This window comes from Pygocentrus nattereri, chromosome 3 (assembly GCF_015220715.1).
Source record: "Pygocentrus nattereri isolate fPygNat1 chromosome 3, fPygNat1.pri, whole genome shotgun sequence".
Classification (NCBI taxonomy): domain Eukaryota; kingdom Metazoa; phylum Chordata; class Actinopteri; order Characiformes; family Serrasalmidae; genus Pygocentrus; species Pygocentrus nattereri.
The window spans coordinates 34,138,623-34,160,905 of NC_051213.1; the positions used below are offsets into that span (position 1 = coordinate 34,138,623).

The 22,283-nt window shown below is 40.4% G+C and overlaps 1 protein-coding gene across 2 annotated transcripts in view; it reads left to right on the top strand.

Moving 5' to 3' along the window:
* The window catches only part of lars2 (leucyl-tRNA synthetase 2, mitochondrial), a 98,572-nt gene that overhangs the window by 65,325 nt on the left and 10,964 nt on the right, over nt 1–22,283 (top strand). For both annotated transcript variants that reach the window (XM_017714402.2, XM_017714401.2), the window contains exons 13-17: nt 13,205–13,303; nt 15,059–15,196; nt 16,920–17,023; nt 18,574–18,756; nt 20,394–20,563. In XM_017714402.2, coding sequence (XP_017569891.1) covers nt 13,205–13,303; nt 15,059–15,196; nt 16,920–17,023; nt 18,574–18,756; nt 20,394–20,563 — 694 coding nt within the window. The remainder of the gene's footprint in view (nt 1–13,204; nt 13,304–15,058; nt 15,197–16,919; nt 17,024–18,573; nt 18,757–20,393; nt 20,564–22,283) is intronic.

A 22,283-nucleotide genomic window follows, 5' to 3' on the forward strand; every position in this document is an offset into this window, starting at 1 on the left:
GGTTGCGTAATAAGCATCAGGACTGTTGAAATGCTGAGAAACGCTGGAATCATTTTAAATAGCCACTTGACTCCCTAAAGAGATGAAAAGTGATATATATATGGGGACTTCGCCTACTTCTACTTCAGATAGCATGTCCACTGCCAGTCAAAAGTTTGAACACACCTAAGCAAATATGCATAGTTCATAATCTCAAAGACATTTTGATCTAAAAGCTTATGCTTAAATCCAAATTATATTTGTTTCTAAATCCCTTTTCGAGCTGGATTAGTTTGACCAGAGCAGTGTGTAATCTGTCAGGTTTGATGGATCAATTACCTCAGATAGCAAAGATCAAAACATTATATCCTAGATGTTCACATTAGTATTAGGACTAAAATTAAATGGATCTAAACAAACAAACAAACAACAAAACTAACCTCTACTTAACTCCACAAAGAAAAGCATTAAGCTATTAAAATGGCCTCATTCAGGTTACCATATGCCAACAGGACAGAAATCGCTCTGCCTGAGACATACTTTCAAGATTTTTCATTTTCCTGCTCCCTCTAATTAGCCCATCAGCCGTGCTGTAGATTATAGTAGTCCTGATTTGAACTTGAGGATAAAAGAACTGTGCGAAGACAAGCTTTTAGAGGTTTTTAGTCTTGTCACAGGTAATCACTAAAACTGCAGCACCTCCCCACATACAACTAATTCATCACAGAAAGGGCTTAGAATAAATGAAAAGTTTCGTTCCAAAATGCATTAAAGACCCATTTCAATAATGTTCTTTTCTTTTCTTGATATCTGGTGTTGGGAGTGAGCTTTAGACGTACGCCTTTGTTTGAGAAATGAAAATGTGGTTTCCATTATTCATCAGCGGCTTTTCCTTTCAAAAACTTTCAATCCTGTCCAGAATGAAATTCTTTAAACATAGTGAGGATGACACCTACTTACAAAATGATTTCCCCAACAAACAAAAAAATTGTGTATATATACAGTAGTATGCAAAATGTGAGGCAACCCTGGCCAAATGATTTTATTTATTTATTATTATTATTATTATTAATATTATTATTTTAATTTTTAATTTTTTTACATATTTTACATTTCATACATACACATTCTTTACAGAGGACACACTTCTGCACATTTTAATGCACAACTACTGTTTACTTGCTGAATTTAATACATTGGTTGAAAGAAGAAAAAACAATGTGTTATGACACATTATGTTTTGACTTTTATTTCACCTATACGCTAACTTCAACAAATGGACAGTAATTCTGTTGTAAAATTAGAGAAATACAGTATTTGCACTAATGGTCACTTTAAAAAATCTACAAAACATGTAATGAAAACATGTAAATGGAAACATCTTTTTATCGGGGCAGTGTTTTTCTCAGAAGAACAGTAATATTACAGTAAATACAAATAAGATTAATAAAGTAAGTAGTGATTTTATTGTGTACGTCAGTGTGCTCATTTCACCATTTCTAAACCTCTCCTTGAGGAAGCTAGGCATGCATTGTAGTCATCATCCCAACCTGGTTTGGCTAATCAACACTCCATTATGTTAAATCAGCTGTGCTGGTGAAAAGATTTAATAAATCTTTGTGATGGCTGGGAGCGTCAGGGAGACGTAGCTCACAACATACCTGCTACTTTTAAAACAGACAGTCTTGTTGAAGTGTATGTATGTTTATTTGCATTTGTTTTAATGACATAGTGTTATGCTAGGAAAACAACATTAATTGACAAGATAAATGTTTAAAATGCTTAGGTGTCCAAGACTTTTTCACAGTACTGTACAGTTCTTTTTAAAAGCCCCCAGAAAGAGGTTTTCAGCATCAACAAGGTCTCAACATGTGCCTTCTTCAGTCCTGTTGATAAGCATCTCAGAATAGCATTCTGCTAGAGAGAATGATCAAGAGAGTGTAAAACTATATTGAGACAAACGGGGGCTATTTTCTCAAAGAAACTGAAAATAAAGGTAACATTTTGTTTGGAGAGTCCACTTCAGATGCTTTGCAGATACTTTCAGGTTACCTTCAACTTAATGTCTTCTACATTAACCATAATTGTCTTTAACTGTAGGCCTGGCTCTAATCCTAACTCTAACCTTAATCTCAGCCACAAACCTAAACTTAACCCTCACCCTGGTCCTAGCCCTAACCCTGGTCCAAATCCTAACCCTAACTTCACCACTGTTGAGAATCTAAAAGCTGACATTCATCAGATAGTTCTACTACCCTCACTACTAAATATTCCACAGTCAACTGTCAGTGGTGTTATAACAAAGTGGAAGCGATTGGGAACGACAGCAACTCAGTACGAAGTGGTCGGCCACATAAAATGACAGAGCTGGGTCAGCAGATGCTGAGGCGCATAGTGTGCAGAGGTCGCCAACTTTCTGCAGAGTCAATCACTACAGACCTCCAAATTTCGTGTGGCCTTCAGATCAGCTCAAGAACAGCGCAGAGAGCTTCATGGAATGGGTTTCCAAGGCTGAGCAGCTACAAGCCTTACATCACCAAACACAATACAAAGCGTGGAATGCAGTGGTGTAAAGCACAGCAGTGGAGACGTGTTCTCTGGAGTGACAAATCACGCTTCTGGCAATCCAATGGAAGAGTCTGGGATTGGTGGTTGCCAGGAGAACGAAGTGTAAAGTTTGGTGGAGGGGCGTTTATGGCGTGGGGTTGTTTTTCAGGAGTTGGGCTCGGCCCCTTAGTTCCAGTGAAAGGAACTCTTAATGCTTCAGCACCAAGAGATTTTGGGCAATTTCATGCTCCCAACTTTGTGGGAACAGTTTGGGGACGGCCCCTTCCTGTTCCAACATGACTGCACACCAGTGCACAAAGCAAAGTCCATAAAGATGTGGATGAGCGAGTTTGGTGTGGAAGCACTTGACTGTTTCATATGCGTGTGAAGGCAAACGAGCATTTTATATATAGTATATATACATATGTATGTGTGTGTGTGTGTGTGTGTGTGTGTGTGTGTGTATATATTTATATATGTGTGTGTGTATGTGTGTGTGTGTGTGTGTGTGTATGTATATATATATATATATATATATATATATATATATATATATATATATATATATATATATATATATATATATATGTGTGTGTATATATACTATATATAAAATTTGGACTAGTAGTGTACATTGAAAATTAAACATGATCTACATGTAATTTCCTCCTTCTAGCATAAAACACGCACCACTCATTAGGAAGAGAACACATATCCTGTTTGTTTGCACAAGAGAACAAACACTTTCTGACTCATCTGAGACGCATCCAACACCCCCGCATTGGTATTAGATTATTCTAAAGGGAATTTTATGGCTGTCATGATTACTCAATTAAACTCTTGTTTCCCTTCCAAATAATCAGTAGATTACTCATAAATTGGAAGTGACAGCCCTGGTGCATTTCTGCTGGTGCTTTCATGAGTCCAGATCTGTGTGTTAGTTCTGAAATAGGTCCTCCGGAGTACAGACACCATAATGTCTTTAAAGTAAGATGATTTTGTCGCTGTAAAAGTTTTGTCGTTGGGGTCCATTGATTCTTGTAATGGCAGAGAGATTAGAACATCGCTGTCTGTAGAGAGTGCCGTGGTGACAGTTTGAGGAAAATCACTTCAGTTTTTTAACTGATCCTCCCACATCCAATTAGGCAAGCCATGAAGAAGTCAGATGAAAGATCGAGTGAGAGATGGGGGCTTATCGGCCTAGTCCTTGAAAGAGGCTAAAAAAAGCTGGAAGTCATTTCCTGAGCAGTGATATTGTCTCTGGTCTTGCTGTTACCAGCTGGGGGACTAATTGAAAGCCTGCTGCAATCAGTCTCACTGCTACCCTGTCCAAACAAGTGCTGAACATGTTCATGACCCTGATTCCATGTTTGAGGGATTATTACACACTCACAGCAAGCCCCAGCTGCTGATAGCAATTTCAAGGGGCTAAAACATTAATATAACGATTAATATCAATGGGTAGCATTTATATTGTCTAAAACCTCTTGCAAAAGCATACATGGCCCACAAGAAGATTTAACTGACCAGATTGTTCAAAATGCAAACAGAAATTACACAATAATCACTGTTGCTTTAACAGTCAACTGAGCTGCTTCTTCAAGAAAACTGGTGCTTCAGTAAGATTAAGTTCAGACCCGTTTGTGCTACTTAATTCACACAATCAGTTTATGACTAGCTATGTATTGAGACTGAGCAGGTTTTTCCTTCCCCAGTCTGGATGGGACATGAATTTTCACCTTTTTGATGAACCAAAATTTCTCCATTTCTTTCTCCCTTTGCTGTGTTCTAGCTCCATTCATTGTGCCTGCTTACAAGAACATATCATGTGATCAGAGTGTGAAAGTGCAGTGGAAGTGAGGAAAATCAGTGCAGCTCTATGCGTCGAAAAAATCTCTGGTGTACTGCAACTTGCTTTCAGTATACCGAATTGCTAAATAATCATGAAGGATGTGTCACTGTTCTTCATTCCAGCAGAGCAAGTAAAGCAGAGATTTCTGGAAAAAAAAAAAAAAATCACGTAACCCTAATATCACCAGATTTTACTGGCCATATGATACTCAGTGTCTTCCACAGTGTGTGTAAGTACGTACATATCTAATATATACATATGTGTGTATATACACTACAGAGACAAAAACAAACATTGTGTCATTGTCCAAATACTTACGGACCTGAGTGTATATGAGTAGATTGTAAATTTTAATTTTAATTTTTTTTAATTATTATTGCTTGTTTTGTGTGAGACCTCCTATGTACTGTAGCTGGACTTTGTACTATCTGACTCTCTGCTGGTACGAGCTCCTTGTTCGGTGTGCAGTAGCCTTTAGCTGGCTGCAGTAGCCTTTCTGTGCATCCTTTTTTGGACTCTACTGATAAGAAAATCGGTCCCACTTTATATTAAGTGTCCCTAATAACTGTGTAGTAACATGTGAACAACTTAGGCAACAACAGTGGAACTGCTAATGTTTTAATCACTGTTACAAATGGACTACAGCAGTGCATCTTATGTAATTACACATGTGTAGCAACTTCAGTTGTTATATAGGTACAGTGCAATTACAGAGTGGTAATTATAGATTGGCAATTAATATGATGTGATTAGTATACCTTGTTACAACACAGTATTCTACAGTAATTATGTAACCCAAATTTAATATGTAAAAAACTGATCTCATGTATCAAAAACATATTTTTGTGTAATTACAAGAGGCAAAATATACATGTGTAATTACACAGGGTGTACTGCTGTAATCCATCTGTAACACTGATTAAATCACCAGTAGTTAGTGTTGTTAAATAGGCTATTGGTGTGTAACTACACAGCTATTAGAGACACTTAATATAAAGTGGGAGCAGAAAATCTGACCACAATATAAGAAACAGGCTGTACACTGCCTTCTGGTGGAGTATAGCGTCCACGCAAGGCATGGATGCTCAACATGAGCATGTGTGTTAGAGAAGTTCATTTGCATTTCAAAAACCTTAATTTACTCTTCGATCTTTTTGACTTTCATGAGTAATTGAAAATGCAATCATTCTGACTCATCTCTAACACATATACATATGCACAGAGAAACCCACGCCAACAAACATTCTGACTCAGCCTCCAAGACTGCTGCCCCGGCTGGCGAGTAAACTTTTTCCTTCCACAGTGGTCAGTCCCTTTGAAGTTGTTGTGCATGTGCGCATTTAAGGCACTCGAAGAGCTGCTTAACACATCAGATTGTGGCATAATGAGCTCGAAAATGATTTCAAGCAAAACCATCGCAGCCGAATTTGGCTCACTTCACAGAAGCACCACTCTGTCCAAGTGCCAGCAGTGTGGGCAGACGCAGCACACACACACGTGTTTAGTCTCCTCTTCAACAGGCCTCAGCTGTTACTGTCTGTCTAATGGGTCTCTCATCTCCTCACTGGACAAATAGCAGCCATTATCACAGCCAGGTACCAACACAATGCTGCAGTGCAGAGCCTGCATACACTGAATCTATTATGAACTCAGATGTGAATTGGACTCCACTTACACATTTCAGACCAGCTTTAACAAGAGCCGAAATGGCTTAGAGATCAAGAAAAAGACATGTCGCCTCTTTTCCCATGGATTCTCTTTCTCATACGCACGCATCAATCTCTGCTGCAAGGCACTTCATTATAGCTTGTATTGGGGATTTTTTCATCCTGAAATGGCACCTGGCTTTCAAAGAATTAACCTGCTACACCTTAGGCTAGTTGCTAGGCAACATGGAGGCTCATCCTGTTGAGCGAGCGTTAGAGCGGGCAGGCTTGTGGGAGAGCAGTGCTGATTGCCAGTGTTGGGCAGTGGATGTCCCTAGAGAAGAAGAAAAGGCTGGTCACTGGCTTCAGGCTGCCCTGTAAGCTGCCCTGTGAGCTGGACAAGAAAGGCCAAGACCCTGTGGTCATTAGCTTTTGTGTGTGAGGGGACTAATTTGCTTCAGGAGGTGCAGTTAATGATGCAGATCAGCTGATTGTATTCTATTGAGACTTGTTACAGTTGGTGTGAAACTGACGCTGGTGCTTATCAGCTCTGTGTTGTGTGTGTGTGTGTGTGTGTGTGTGTGTGTGTGTGTGTGTGTGTGTGTGTGTGTGTGTGTGTGTGTGTGCACGTCCTTAAATTTGTTCTTGAGACAGGTCTGAAGAAAAAGTCTGTCAGATTCATGACATGTTCTTAAAATGCAAAACTGTTCACACCTTTGTGTTCTTGAGCGTGTCTAGATTCTGTTCTTACTTAAGAACAGATCCCAAAAAGAAAACATTGGCAGAAAGGTGTACAGAGGCAAAAATACACATTGTGTCATTGTCCAAATACTTACGTACCTGCTTGAATATGAGTAGATTGTAAACTTCAGCATCAGCCTCTTTTTTATTGCTTGATTTATATGCTGCTTCCTATTTATTGTAGCTGCACTTTGTACTATCTGACATTGTGCCAATATAGTGCAGAGATCCTTGTTCGGTGGGTGGTAGCCAGAATCTTCATAAAAATTGTGAAAGTGGGTTTTAAGAAGAAATTTCTTCTGAATAGCAATCAGTGGAAGTCCTCAGAAGTAATGGAAGTCCTCAGAAGTCCTCAGAAGTAATGGAAGTCCTCACAAGCAATGTAACCTACAGCAATGTAAGCAATGGCTAACCTACAAAGTTGGAACCAACAAAGTGGTGCTTTTTCACAAAGGCTGTACGTTTCATGTTTTTAAACTGAAAGGTTAAAGCGATTTTATTTTGTTTCTGAGGTCAGTGTTTATATTTTGGAACAGATCCTATTTTTTTTTGTTTTGTTTTGTTCAAAACAAAATACTGAGTATACACACACCTATGACCACCTATGCACCATGTTTTTAAAAGCTATTCTACTGTTTATGTAACAGTCTTTCATGGTCTATCATGGCTTGGTGGGTGGGTGGGGGTGTGTGTGTTTGTGTGTGAGAGAGAGAGATTCATTTATAATATGTATTTCGGCATGTGATATTTTATCCATCCATCCATCCATCCATCCATCCATTATCTTCCGCTTCTCTGGGGTTCGGGTTGCCGGGGCAGCATCCTAAGCAATGAGGCCCAGACCTCCCTTTCCCCAGCCACTTCCACTAGCTCTCCAAGGGGGATTCCGAGGCGCTCCCAGGCCAGCTGGGTGATATAGTCACGCCAGCATGTCTTGGGTCTTCCCCGGGGTCTCCTCCCAGGTGGACTTGCCTGTGACACCTCCCGAGGGAGGCGTCCAGGAGGCATCCTTACCAGATGCCCGAACCACCTCAGCTGGCTCCTCTCAACGTGAAGAAGCAGCGGCTCTACTCTGAGTCCCTCCCGGATGACCGAACTTCTCACCCTATCTCTAAGGGAGAGTCCTGACACCCTGTGGAGGAAACTCATTTCGACCACTTGTATTCGTGATCTTATTCTTTCGGTCATTACCCAAAGCTCATAGGTGAGGGTGGGAACGTAGATCGACCGGTAAATCGAGAGCCTTGCCTTATAGCTCAGCTCTTTCTTTACCACAACAGACCGGTAAAGAGCCCGCATCACTGCTGACCCAGCACCAGTCCGCATGTCAATCTCCCGCTCCCTTGTACCATCACTCGTGAACAAGACCCCGAGATACTTGAACTCCTCCACTTGAGGCAAGAGCCTATCCCCGACCCAGAGAGGTCTTTTCCGCCTGAGAACCATGGTCTCGGATTTAGAGATTTTTGTTTGTACAGGGCCTGAATGGCTCGTAGCAAAGAGCCATGTACCCCGTACTCCCAAAGCACCTCCCACAGAATACCCAGAGAATGCCTTCTCCAGATCTACAAAGCACATGTGGACTGGTTGGGCTCCCATGAACCCTCCAGAATCCTGGAGAGGGTGAAGAGTTGGTCCAGTGTTCCACGACCAGGGCGGAACCCGCACTGCTCCTCCTGGATCCGATGTTCGACTATAAGCCGGACTCCCTTCTCCAGTACCCCTGCATAGACCTTACCAGGGAGGCTGAGGAGTGTGATTCCCCTGTAGTTGGAACACACCCTCCGGTCCCCTTTTTTAAAAAGAGGCACCACCCAGTCTGCCAATCCAGTGGCACCGCCCCCGATGTCCACACAATGTTGAAAAGGCGTGTCAGCCAAGACAGCCCCACAACATCCAGAGCCTTGAGGAACTCAGGGCGGATCTCATCCTCCCCTGGAGCCTTACCACCAAGGAGCTTCTTAACTACCTTAGTGACTTCGGCCTCAGTAATGGACAAGCCTACTCCCATGTCCCCAGACTCTGCCTCTTCACTGGAGAACGTGTCGGTGGGATTGAGAAGGTCCTCAAAGTATTCCTTCCACCGCCCAATGACGTCTTCAGTGGAAGTCAGCAGCACACCATCTCCACTATATACAGTGCTAGTGGTACACTGCTTTCCCCTTCTGAGTCACCTGAAGGTTTGCCAGAATCTTTTCGGATCTGACTTAGAGTCACTTTCCAAGGCCTCACCAAACTCCTCCCACACACGGGTTTTTGCCTTAGTGACAACTGAAGCTGCAGATCGCTTGGCCTGTTGATACCTGCCAGCTGCCTCTGGTGTCCCACAGGCCAACCATGCCCTGTAGGACTCCTTACTGGGGTGTCCACCACCGGGTTCAAGGATTACCCCCCCGACAGGCACCAACTACCTTTTGGGCACAGCTACAGTCAGCCACTTCAACAATGGAGTGGAACATGGCCCATTCTGAGTCAATGTCCCTCACCTCCCCCGATATCTGGTCAAAGTTCTGATGGAGGTGTGAGTTGAAGATCAATCTGACAGGTTCTTCTGTCAGACGTTCCCAGCAAACCCTCACTATACATTTGAGCTTGCCTGGTTTGACCGGCATCTTCCCCCACCACCTGATACAACTCAACACCAGGTGGTGATCAGTTGACAGCTCAGCTCCTCTCTTTACCCGAGTGTCCAAAACACATGGCCGCAAGTCCGATGACACGACTACAAAGTCAATCATTGAACTGCGGCCTAGGGTGTCCTGGTGCCATGTGTACTTATGGACATCCTTGTGTTCAAACATGGTGTTTGTGATGGACAAACTGTGGTTTGCACAGAAGTCCAAAAACTGAACACCACTCGGGTTCAGATCAGAGAGGCCATTCCTCCCAATCACACCCCTCCAGGTCTCACTGTCATTGCCCATGTGAGCGTTAAAGTCCCCCAGTAGGATAATAGAGTCTCCAGGAGGAGCACTTTCAAGCACCCTTCCCAAGGACTCTAAGAAGGCTGGGTACTCTGAACTGCTGTTCGGTGCATAAGCACAGACAGCAGTCAGGACCCGTTCCCCAACCCGAAGGCGTAGGGAAGCTACCCTCTCATCCACCGGAGAAAACCCCAACATACAGGCACCGAGTCAAGGGGCTATGAGAAAGCCCACACCTGCCCGCCGCCTCTCACCATGGGCAACTCCAGAAAAGTCCCTCTCAAGGAGATTGGACCCAGAGCCCAAGCTGTGTTGAGGTGAGCCCAACTATATCTAGCCAGTATCTCTCAACCTCACGCACCAACTCGGGCTCCTTCCCCGCCAGTGAGGTAACGTTCGAAGTTCCAAAAGCCAGTTTCAGCAACCGAGGATCAGAACACCAAGGCCTATGCATTCGGACACTGCCCGATCCACAACGCACTGAACCCCTACTACTGCCCCTCCCATTGGTGGTGGGTCGATGGGAGGGGGGACTCATGTAACTCCTTCGGGCTGGGCCCGGCCGGACACCATGAGTAAATGCCCGGCCACCAGACGCTCGCTGGCGAGCCCCTCCCCCCAGACCTGGCTCCAGGGTGGGGCCCCAGTAACCCTGTTCTGGGCAGGGCAGGGTACACAAGTCTTGTTTTCGCCTTTTCATAGGGTTTATTATGGATCACACTTTGTCTGACCTGTCACCTAGGACCAGTTTGCCATGGGAGACCCTACCAGGAGCTTTTGCTCCAGACAATATAGCTTCTAAGATCATTCAAGCATGCAAACCTCTCCACCACGATAAGGTGGTGATCCATGGAGAGGATGTGATATTTTAATATAATGTTAATATTTCGTAGCAGATATTTTTAGATGAAAACTGATTTTTTTGAATAAGGGAGCTCGAGATGATTCTAAAATAAGAAAACTCTATAGCATCGATAACTTTTAATAGAATTTACATCCAAATTAACATCAAATACCTATGCATAGTCTTTTGATGACTAGAATTTATCATTAATAATCGCAGTTTATTATTTAATAACATTTACTTTTTGGCCATGCCATAAATTGTGTATAAACTATTAGTTCATATTTTAGTGTCTAGTTTGCAGCATTTCAGTCTATGCTGTATGTTATTATTTAATACCACTTATTAAAATGGCAAGTGAATCCAAACGTTTTGGTCATTTTTATATGGCTGCACTTGCTGTGTGTCCTGATATTTGTATGAAAAAAAGTGTGTGTGTGTGTGTGTGTGTGTGTTTGTGTGTGTGTGTGTGCACGCACACTCTTTAGCTCTGGGCTCTCATATTGTGAGCTTCACTGACAGATAGGCAGTGCTGCTGTTTATTTTGGGGAGAAGAGATGGAGGGTGGTGCTCCAACTCAAACACACAAACTCTAATGCACCGCTGTCTATTGGAACATGTGGTGACCGCTGCTGTGGCCAGCCGCAGCCAGTCTCTAATCAGCACACAGGAGCAGAATGGCAGGGACAGAGCAGTCCACAGAGACATGCCATACAGGCCCAGCCTGCTGACATTTCATACTACAAACAGGAGAGCCTGTACTACTGCTAATGAGAAATTTCCCTTATTACGCAGCCCTTATTACATATTCCTCTGTATTTATCCTGTACTTTCAGTCACTTTTATAGCCCCAGGTTCTACTGTATAACCCAGTAGGGAGACTTGCTTTGAGAAATCATCATATCTCTACTGTCGGAACAAAACCTTTTATCTCCGCTGTTGACATTTTTCACTTTTTGACATAATTTGAAAATATCTGTTGCCCTTTACATTGTTTGTGAATTTCATGATGAAAGGACCAAAAGAAATGACACAAAATGACTTGGAAAAAACTCTGATTCCATTGACTTACATTAAAAGTAAAGTAAGTTTTTTGCTTCTCCTGCAAAGTTACTATTTTGGAGACACCAGGTTTTGTTCTGACAACAGCGAAATGTAAGCTGTCGAAGTCCACTTGGATTGGTGAGGGTCTCTGAGCTAGCTGAGCCTTTTCACATGATGGTAGGTGGGTGTTATGGAATGGGCAGGTGAAACATATCACTGGTTAGTATTGTATCATTTTTAAACCATTGGTTGAATGATCATTGAATGATTTAATGAACAGTAGTTTTAGACACATGCACAAAATTTTTGATTTCAAGTTGACTTTAACAAAGACATGGATCACTTCTCTAATATATGTTTTTTTCTGCAAGAGAACATAGAGGAAGCATTACAGTGCCCTCCAAACCTATTGGCGCCCCGATAAAGACGAGTAAATAAGACTATGAGGTCTCTTATCAGCTTGAACTGAAGAGAACACCTACCCCTGAGTGAATTAAACACAAAGAAAAAAAATAAAATGATGTATTTCCAAGAGAAAAGTGGTGAAACTGGGTCTTTTGAGCTAGCTGAACTCTTCTCTTGATGATAGGTGGGAGGTGAAACATACTATTGGTTTCCCCGCACGCTAGTGAGTGATGACAATCAAACGTCACAAGATGTCAGTCAGACCAAAGTCACTACATTTTAATACAAGAAAATACTTAAAAAAGACAGTAATACTGTCGAATGGTATGGTTTGATGAATGATGCTTAATATGAACAGGGACTAACAAAGTAAAAATAGTCCATTTTGATTTCAGGTTGATTCAACTAAATCTTAAATGAGCATTCAAAACTTCCTGTTTCACTGTGGTAGGAATATGAAATGAAAAGTTGAAATACCTTAGTCATTCATCAAAATGGACAAGATCAGAGATGAGATTATTTAAGGTAGTGGTTATAATACACAGCTTCACCCCTGAAAACCCCTGAATATCTCAACTATGGAGGAAACCATGGGTCCAACTTTATTTGGATTAATTCCTGTAGATTATCTACAGCTTTAGATCAGGGTTTGGGTTAGGTCCACGGTTAAGGTGATGGCTAGGTTTTGGATTTAGGTTAAGATTAAGGTTAGGATTAAGTTTTGGATTGAGATTAAGATAAGGATTAGTGTCAGGGTTAGGATTAGGATTTGGGTTGAGATTAAGATAATATTTGGGGCCAGGGCCAGGGTTAGGGTTAGATTTTGGGTTGGGGTAAGAGTTAGGTCCAAGGTTAGGACCAAGGTTTTGGTTTGAGATTAAGATTAGAATTAGGAGCAGGTTTAGAGATGGGGAAAATTAAGGTGAATTTCATTATAATCTGTTGAACGTGTGTTAAATGAAAGGTAAGCATCTACAAAGTATCTCAATGGGCTAATCAAATAATATATTACCAAATATTGAAAAACATTCACCTAATTGGAGTTATGATGAGCTGCAGTGCAAGGGGACACCAGTGTGTGTTGCCCCTCGCACAGGGAAGGATAGGTGAGAAGGCAAAACATAAAGATGTTTCTTGGCTGTATTGAAAAGTCTTTTTGCTGTATTTGTGTGTCTTATACTCTATCCTTACTTTCTCTCACCTCATACTTTTGCCTCATCAGATGTAAAGGTCCTGCTCAGAGAGAGACGGACACCATGGACACCTTTGTGGATTCTGCCTGGTACTATTTCAGATACACTGACCCACACAATCAGCTGAGGTGAGCACAAAAGTCCATGACATCTCCTCAAATCGCCCTTTATTCTCCCGATTTCAGAGCCGCATGGTGAGGCGCGTGTGGATTTGTTGGGATTGTGTCTGATAGCTGTGGTGTTTTGTGTTGTTATGAAAGAGGAAGAAAGGAGAGTGGAACGTTCAGGACACGCCGAGAGCCCATCTGTCTGCAGATGTTTGGATAAAGCACAGATATTAAAATCATTTGAATGTCATTGTCTGGGTTCAGGAAATTAGAGGAGTAAAACAATCACTATGTGCACTCCCTCTCTTTATCTCAGTCTGTCTCCCTCTCTTTATCTCAGTCTCTCTCTCTCGATCTCTCTGTCTCTCACTCTCTATTCCCTCTCCCTGTCTCTGTTTATCCATTTTTTTTCCCTTTTGTCTTCACTCTCTCTTCTCTGTCTTTCCTTCTCTCTCCTTCTCTTTCCTCCTTCTTTCTCTTTTTCCATTTTGTCGTTCATTTTTTCTGTCTTTTTTATCTCTTCTCTCATCTTTCCGTCTTCCTTCTTTGCCATCTTCTCTCTTCATCTCTCACCTTCCCTTTCTTTGTATCCCTCTCTTTCTTTCTTAGCTTCACATTCTCTTTCTTTCTCAATTGCTTTCTCTCTGTCTATTACTTTCTGTCTACCTCTCTATTGCTTTCTTTATCCTCTCTCTCTCTCTCTCTCTCTCTCTCTCTCTCTCTCTCTCTCTCTCTCTCTCTCTCTCTCTGGTTGTGGAGATTATAGTCTGTTGGTCATCGCCTGCTGTGTCGGTGGTGATACAGAAAGCTTGACAAAAGAGATTAATTTGCGAGCAGCGGGGCTTCTCCTCGTGCGCTGACCTTGCTGTGCAGCCACGCCGGTGCTTTCGTCCCCAAGTCGGGCAGATTATCCCGCAACAGGAAAAGCAATTATGCTGTTTACAGCTCCACGCTGTTAAGGAGCCCGAGGCTAACAGTTAGCACACAACTAAACTGCAGTCTGTGACCTGCTGTGGCCAAGAAATGTTAACCCCGCTGTGACAATCCATCAACAGCAGCACAGCTACAATATCAGTAATTAACATAAGCAGATCAGCGTGATATCACTGCTCCAGCACCAGTTTGAGATTGGAGTCTTTGGTACCAATATTTGTGGCTGTTCATTGGTTAAATCCAAGGTAGAGACCACATGAGATGTGTTTAATCCAAACTTCTGGACCTCTTTAATTTAATCTGATTAGGAACACTTGAATACTGTATTTTAAAATGATTTTTTAGTTGTTGTTGTTTTTTTTTTAATTACACTCTTGATTAATTGACAGTGACTAATTTACATAGTTATGCATATTTAATATTTAATATTTTCAAAGGTATGCACAGCTTGTTAAGTCTATTTTTATTGCTTGACCTTTTAAGAAAATGCTGGTTACTCAATGAATCATCAAAATAGTCATTACTTTGGCTTTTAATAAAGTCAATAGTGAAAGCCCTAATGTCTGTCTGTAAAGATGTCAGTGTGGTATTGCTATAGGTACTGCCATCAGTGTGATATAATCTAATATAAATATATTATCAGGTCATCTAATCAGAAGGTGAGATCTCTGAAAACACTACAGTTTGCACTCAAAACTCCTCCACTATCCCAGTATTTACCCTCTGTCTGAGTTCTCTGACTGTGGATGGCTGTACAAGGAGGCCCCCTAGTGGAATTATCCATCCATATCCACCCTGTACAATTAGTAGTCAGACATCCTGACCCTGTTCTGTCCCCTGCAGACCTTTCGAGCGCTCTCTAGCTGACCACTGGATGCCGGTGGACGTTTATATAGGAGGGAAAGAACATGCAGTCATGCATCTGTACTACGCACGATTCCTCAGCCACTTCTGTAAAGACCAGGGCTTCGTCTCACACAGGTGCACACACAAACATACACACACCCACACACATACAGATATACACTTGTATTTGTACAATCTCTGAATTAATATATAGTCCCATATGTATTTATTACACATATGGTAATTTTGCCATAGTATGTCATTAGAATAAATGCAAATAAATATGAATACAGCAAAGGCTAAGTTTAATTTAGTAGTTGATGTCTTTTGAGCTAGTTTGAAAACCAAAGTTTGGTTCCAATCCAGATTTCTCTAGACACTCATCACAGAGATTAGCTAAATTCCATCAACAGCACTCTTCATTTAACAAAATAAAGTAATGATTGTCAAACCAGGTATTAAGTGATTAGACCTACACATAATACTTGGCTTCATTGAGGGTCATATCAACACATTTACATACATTTAATTAGTTATTGTTTTAATGTAGTTATTGTATTAATACTATAGGTATTTATTCTTTTATTACTGTTCTACTGTTTCTGTAAATGCAATAAACGTTTACTGCACAAATAGCTTTTTAAATGAGTTTTTCTCAGGTGCCTGAAACTTTAGTGTATACATATATTACATACATAGCTAAATGTAATAATGTCCCATATAATAACATTTTACATGTAGAGATGTTAAGACACCCCTTTTTTGTGTCAATCTCACTTATCTCTCAAAAATGTAACGTTACAGAACAAGGAAAGAACCTACTTTACTTTAAGTGTAAGTCAGTGGAACCAGACTTTTTTCTTTTGGTCCATTCATCATGAAATTTACACACAATGTAAGGCCAACAGGCATTTTCAAATGATGTCAGAAACTGAAAAATAACAAAAATGGAGATATGAGGTTTTCTTCCAACAGCAACGGTATTTATATATGTACGTATTTATGTATACACACACACACGCGCACACACACACAGACACACATACACACACACACACACGCATTCAGCATTTAAATATTACAGTGTACTACATTCACTGGTGTTAATACAATATAACTTTAAGCAACAGATTCATTTATAAAAATAGTCTAATGTGATGCTCTAACTCCACAACTTTAGAGCTGTAGAGGATTATATCTATAACGATTAGGAATGCTGTTCACAAATCATTTCTGGTATCTATTCTGGTTTTATTTTAAATTATTAATAAAGTGAGTAGTATGACCAGAGTAGGCCACCTCTGCTCAAATCACGTTTTCTTGATTTTTTTTTTTTTATGTGAATAGAAGTTAACACATCCTCTACAGAGAACAGACTGTTGTACATTTTAAAGCACAGCTACAGTTTATTTGATAATTGAACAAAAAAATTCAATTTGGTTTGAAAAATGTTTTTTTTTTTTTTTTTTCAAAATGTGAAGTTAACATATACTGAATAAAAGACAGGATTAATGGGTTTTGTTTGTATTTTCCATTTGGTACTGAATAGGATTTGCTTGGGTTTTGTATGCGTAACATAGTAATGAGATTATTTACTAAATCCTGAAAAAAGGAAAGTAATCCCATTACAGTTTGAGTAAAGGGTTTAGTCATTTGTAATGGATTTCTTTTTTGAGTAACGCTTTTTTTTAAGTGCAAGTGAGTTGGTCATTTTCTCTGAGGTGGAATTCATCTAATGTGTAACCTGGTGGAAAATGTATTTTAATCCATAAAACTAATCCATAAATCCATATCACTATTAATAATATCGTGAATGTCACAGTGGGTGTTTATTTACTCGCTCTCTTTTCTCCCAAAGGGAACCTTTCAAGAAGCTGCTTGTGCAGGGCCTTATTAAGGGCCAGACGTTCAGAGTGGCCGAGAGTGGCCAATATCTAAAGAAAGAGGATATCGATTTCACAGGTGCGTGTTTGTTTGAGAGATTTTCCTTTGCTGCTCAGTGATCATTAGACCTCGTACAGTTCCGCTGCCGTCAGCTGAGCCAGTTATGCCTCGCTTGTTGCTGAGGTCTGAAATAGACTGTGGCTCACACTGCAAGTCGCAGCAGTCAGCTTAGTCATAGAAACCACTCGAGACAAATGCTTTACAAATCTCTGGCTTTCCACCTCTCTCTCTCTCTCTTCCTTTGTCTCTCTCGTGGGCAGTGGACGTTACATGACTGAATTGTTGCCAAGCAACCGGGTAAACAGGGGGTTTCTGGCTGGACTTTGTGTATTACAGGTATCAAAGGGAATCTATTTTTTTAATGTCTTCGGTGTCAGTGAGCACAGAGATGATGACTAATTTGTGTATCTGTGTGCGGGTTTGATCGAGGCAATAGTTTCCACAGTTATCGGGTTCCTGGACTGTGCCCACGGTTTTCAGAGAAAGGATTAGAAATGGCAGTGAATAGCAGCCTTCTCTTCTGCACATCCTGAGCCCCTCTCTCCCCCTCAGCTGTGTTCAGGCCAATTTGGACTGTTTTATGACACTGCTCATCAAAGGTTTGCCTTACTTGCCTTTTTTGAGTTTGTTTTTCACTGTTACTTTTAAGGGACAAATACATCTCCAAAAATGTGTTAAAAGTAAATAATGTGGCTTGGCTGGGGGAGGGGCTGACGCACACTGCCCGGGAAACCCAACAAGAGCTCAGAGACACACACACAGACACCAGCGTGAGTGAACAAACACGCTTTATTTACACATTTAAACCAAAACTTTAATCCGCCGTGGCTTACTTAGCGTCGGCTTTCCAAGAGTCCCTTTGCTTCTCGCTCCCTTTGGCGTAGCCTTGGCCTGGAGGCCAGCCTCCTCTCTGCTACTCACCAGAGAGGGCTCCTTTTAAAAGGTGTCCATGCTCCTCTCCTCATTAGGCACAGCTGTTCTAAATCAAGGAAGAGGAGCAGCTCGCACCTGTGTGTGGGGAGTGGTCACAGCGGCTCCATCTCTCCACCGCCACAATACTGCGCACTAATACTAATACTGAGCTTCAGGTTCATTTGTCTTTCTTACTAGTGCGGGGCAAGAACTTATGTTTACTGGTATATACTGCAAAAGTAGAACAGGGTAGAAGGAGATTTGAAAAGATTAAAGCTGATTGAATGTATTAGTTCTTTTCATCAAGTTAAAGCTTTGCTTTGTAGCCCTTTATTAAAAGTATTTATTTGAATTGAATAAAACCAGTTAAGTTATTTGTTAGTACATGAAGTCATTTTTTTGGGTTGAACTGACAAAAATACTTTACATGATATTTTGACATGCGCTGATATTGCTTTTCAGTTTTGATGATATGGTACAGAAATAAGATATATTACTGTGTTTGCTAAGATCTAAAATTCTATTAAAGTTTGCAAGCTGACAGATTATGCACATTTACAAAATCTTGAAAAACCAGATGTCCTCAAATATTTTACGATTTTCAGTGTCATTTTAAAAGGTGGTCTTCTGTTCTGTATAATCCCTCTTCCCTGCAGGTGCAGAGCCTATGCAGAAGGGCAGTGGAAAGCAGCTGCAGGTGACTTGGGAGAAGATGAGCAAATCTAAACACAATGGGCTGGACCCTCAGGAGGTGGTGCAGCAGTACGGCATCGACACCGTGCGCCTCTACATCCTCTATGCAGCTCCACCTGAGCAGGATATCTTGTGGGATGTAAAGAGTATGTCACCTGTAGCTCCTAATAGCCTCAGGCTTAGGGACAGGGGGAGGTGGAGGGCTGGACAGGTGGAGTCTAGCTTTAGCTAGAAAGATCGACTCCATCTGGATTAGTTACAAACCAAGTCTTCTTAAATGTGAAGGGTCCAATAATGGAAAACTGAGTTTTCTTTTTTTTGGAAATATGTTTGATGTAAGAAGTAATCGTTGTTAAAGTTTTAAAATGTACCATTCAGTCAACAGTCTGTATAATCTATATTTGAAAAATAATCCATTGTTTTTCTCATATCATGAAAACTATTGTATTTCTACATGTCAACCAATTTAGCCTACAGTTGATTAGCTGTGATCATTCACACTGAAGTTATATAAAGTGTTTTGGCCCAGACTATTTTTTTGAACAAGATGGCCCATCAAAACATTTACATACATCAGTCTCAAAGGCACCAAACAAAAAAACAGCCCAAAAAACAGGCTATTTAATTTCAAGGGATAAACAGAGGTTAAAAATGGTGATGTGAAAATTAATTGTGACTGACTTTGATATATATAAAACAACACAAATGACATTACGGCCAAATAGAGAAGAGTAAATAGAAAAGGGTATAGTGTTTATAGTTAAAACTCTTACTTTTGTGTACTGGATAATAGATTAGTTCACATGCATTTAGAATTTTTAATCTTGAATTACCATATTCACTGTAAATAATCCTATCTTAGCAAGTGAAACCATCTTTAATATAGTCTGAATATCTAATATTTCTCTTTTTCAGATGCATATTTAATAAAATTAATTAAATCATTTGCCAGTATAGTGAGAATTTTAATTAATAAAAATCTAGATGTACAATTCTGGTTTTAGGCATCTAAGTCAATTTTTAAACAATTGACCTCAGCAGTGAGTTTATCCCAATATACATTAGAATAAAATCATAATTCAAATAAACATAAAAACAATCAAAAGTAACAAGAATTTCTTGGGTCCATATTTTTCCTTGACACCTTCACAGCCACCACAGAGACTTGTTAATATCCTCAGTTACACCATGAGCGCAATTTACTGAAGCACTGATTGGTCAAACCAGGAGTTGCTTTTTAACTACATATAATACTGTAATACTGGGCTTCCTCGAGGAGAGGTTTGAAAATGGTTAAACAAACACATGAACTTTCCAGGAAAAAAAAAAAAAAAAATATATATATATATATATATATATATATATATATATATATATAATCATTATTAATTAATATTCTATAAATTTTGTTTATTCAAATATGAACACTTCTTTTCTCAGCAAATAAACACAAACTACACAAATAAATAGATTTTGAAAATGTGTCTTGGGTGCCTAAGACTTTCACACTGTCTGTTAATTATCTTAACATTTTTACTCCCATCTCAGAATGTGAAATGTTAGATATATTGACTAGATTTAAGATCATTTCACCTGGCAAGATATCAGTTTTGCAGTGTTTAACCAGATATCTAGACATGGCTTTGTAGACGTCTACAGTTCTCTGTAATTTTTTTGTATTTAGTATTTGTAAGTATTCTAAATGTTGTTCATTCAGGCTGGTAAAGATAAGAGACCTTAAAGAGAGACATGCTTCACTCACTGTGTGTATGTTTTTGTGTAGCGGATGCTATCCCCGGCGTGCTCCGCTGGCAGTCTCGTCTGTGGGGGCTGGTCACTAAGCTGAGAGAGGCCCGTCAAGGCGGAGAGACCCCCAACCCCTCCATCCTGAACAAAAAAGAGCGCTCTGAGGCCAGGAGGATCTGGGAGAACAAGAATCATGCCATCACACTGGTGAGATACCACACCTGCAAATTACTGTTCATTTGCTCTCCTTTACCAGCTGGGGTCGCCACTGTAGGATGAGATTCTGAATGTCTTTGTTTAGACTTCATAAAGGAGCTTTAAGTCTGAACCTTTTGGTTGCATTATTTGTCTGTTCTGACCTTTAACTACATGCTCTTCCTCCTTACGCACTGTGTTTTGTTTGCTGATGTATCAAAGTTTTTTTTGCTTGTTGATTATTTCTTGAATTTTGTTTGCATGTACAGACAATTAGCCAGTGACAGCTGATGATATACAGTTTGATAAACATTAAAATGGTCTATAGAGGATGTCCAATAGCAGGTGCCAAGTCAGCCCTAGATTGTATAGTCTTGGACTGAGCCTTGCAGTCATAAGGGTCACAGTTTTGTTAAGTGTCAGAATCCGACTCTGACACTAAGATTTAGACCCAATTCCGTTTCTTCTTTTTACCCCTACCCCTTGTTTTCGAGTGTCACCCTAACCCCTTGGAACGTAGTTGCAAAGGGTAGTGGTTGAAATCTTGCCCTACGAAATGGAACAACCCTCAGTAAATAAACAAATAAATAAATAAATAAAACCGCTTCATTATCAGGCTACTAGCGGTGCTCTGTAGGCGAATCGGCCAAACTTCAGTGCTAAGAGAGAAGTTTAGCAGCCTCACCTCTGGGCTTTAGTTTCAAAGAGGAGGTTTAAGACAATCATTTATTATAACCCACTGCTAATTATTGGGTGATACGAAGCTGAACTCAGCTATTCTTGGTAGAATTTTCTCGTTCGACTTTAAATGGAATACATTCTGGCGCGTCAGGCGTCAACACTGCTGAACTATTTAAGGTGGAACGGGAAAGTTAGCTAGCTAGCTACTGAGACATTAGCATACTTTTAGCGATTTTGTTTATGCTTGTTACGAAGAAAACTACCATAATACATTGAAAAGACATTATACAATAATATAATAAAAGATAATACAATGGTCATTGTCATTTTTTAACAGAGAAAATACTTACATTTGTGGGTTTCTTTGGTCTTGCCGATTTTTCTTTTTTTTTTTTTTTTCTTTATAACACTCCGTTTGAACTGAGCCTCTGAGAAAGCTCAATTTGGAGACCTAACATTTCGCCCTACCCCTCTATCCCAACAAAAATTGGGGAACCCTAACCCTAGATAACAACGCACAAAACAGAGGGCTAACAGCCAAGTGGTAGGGGCAAGGGGTGAAATGGGATTGGGCCTTAGGGATTGGAAGACCTCTCCAGTGTAACTGACCACCTGTAGTAACATAGAATTTTGTTTCATAGTGTCAGTTATGTTTTGGACCCCTTCCCTTAGTGGATAAAACTGATGATTGCAAGTGCATTAAAAGAGTATAGACCTCAATACTCGGTGAAGGAAGTGTCTACCAAGGATGTAAGTGAATTACTTTTGATATCTTCATTAGTATAATGTTGATTTTGCATTTTAAGCCAAAACATTGAGCCTGATCTTCTGGCTGAGCTTGTGTATGTGATGTTAATACGTAAGTAGGTACGATGTGGTCCGAAAAACATAGTATTTCAGTCTTTAACTCACAGCAGCACATCCATTTTTTCTCTCCTGACCCAGTAATGCTACTTTTTCTTTAAAACATTCAGTGATTATCCAGTGCAGTCACAGTAATGATCGCCCAGCCCAAGTCTAAAAGCAGTAGGTAACCTGATCGATCCTAGTG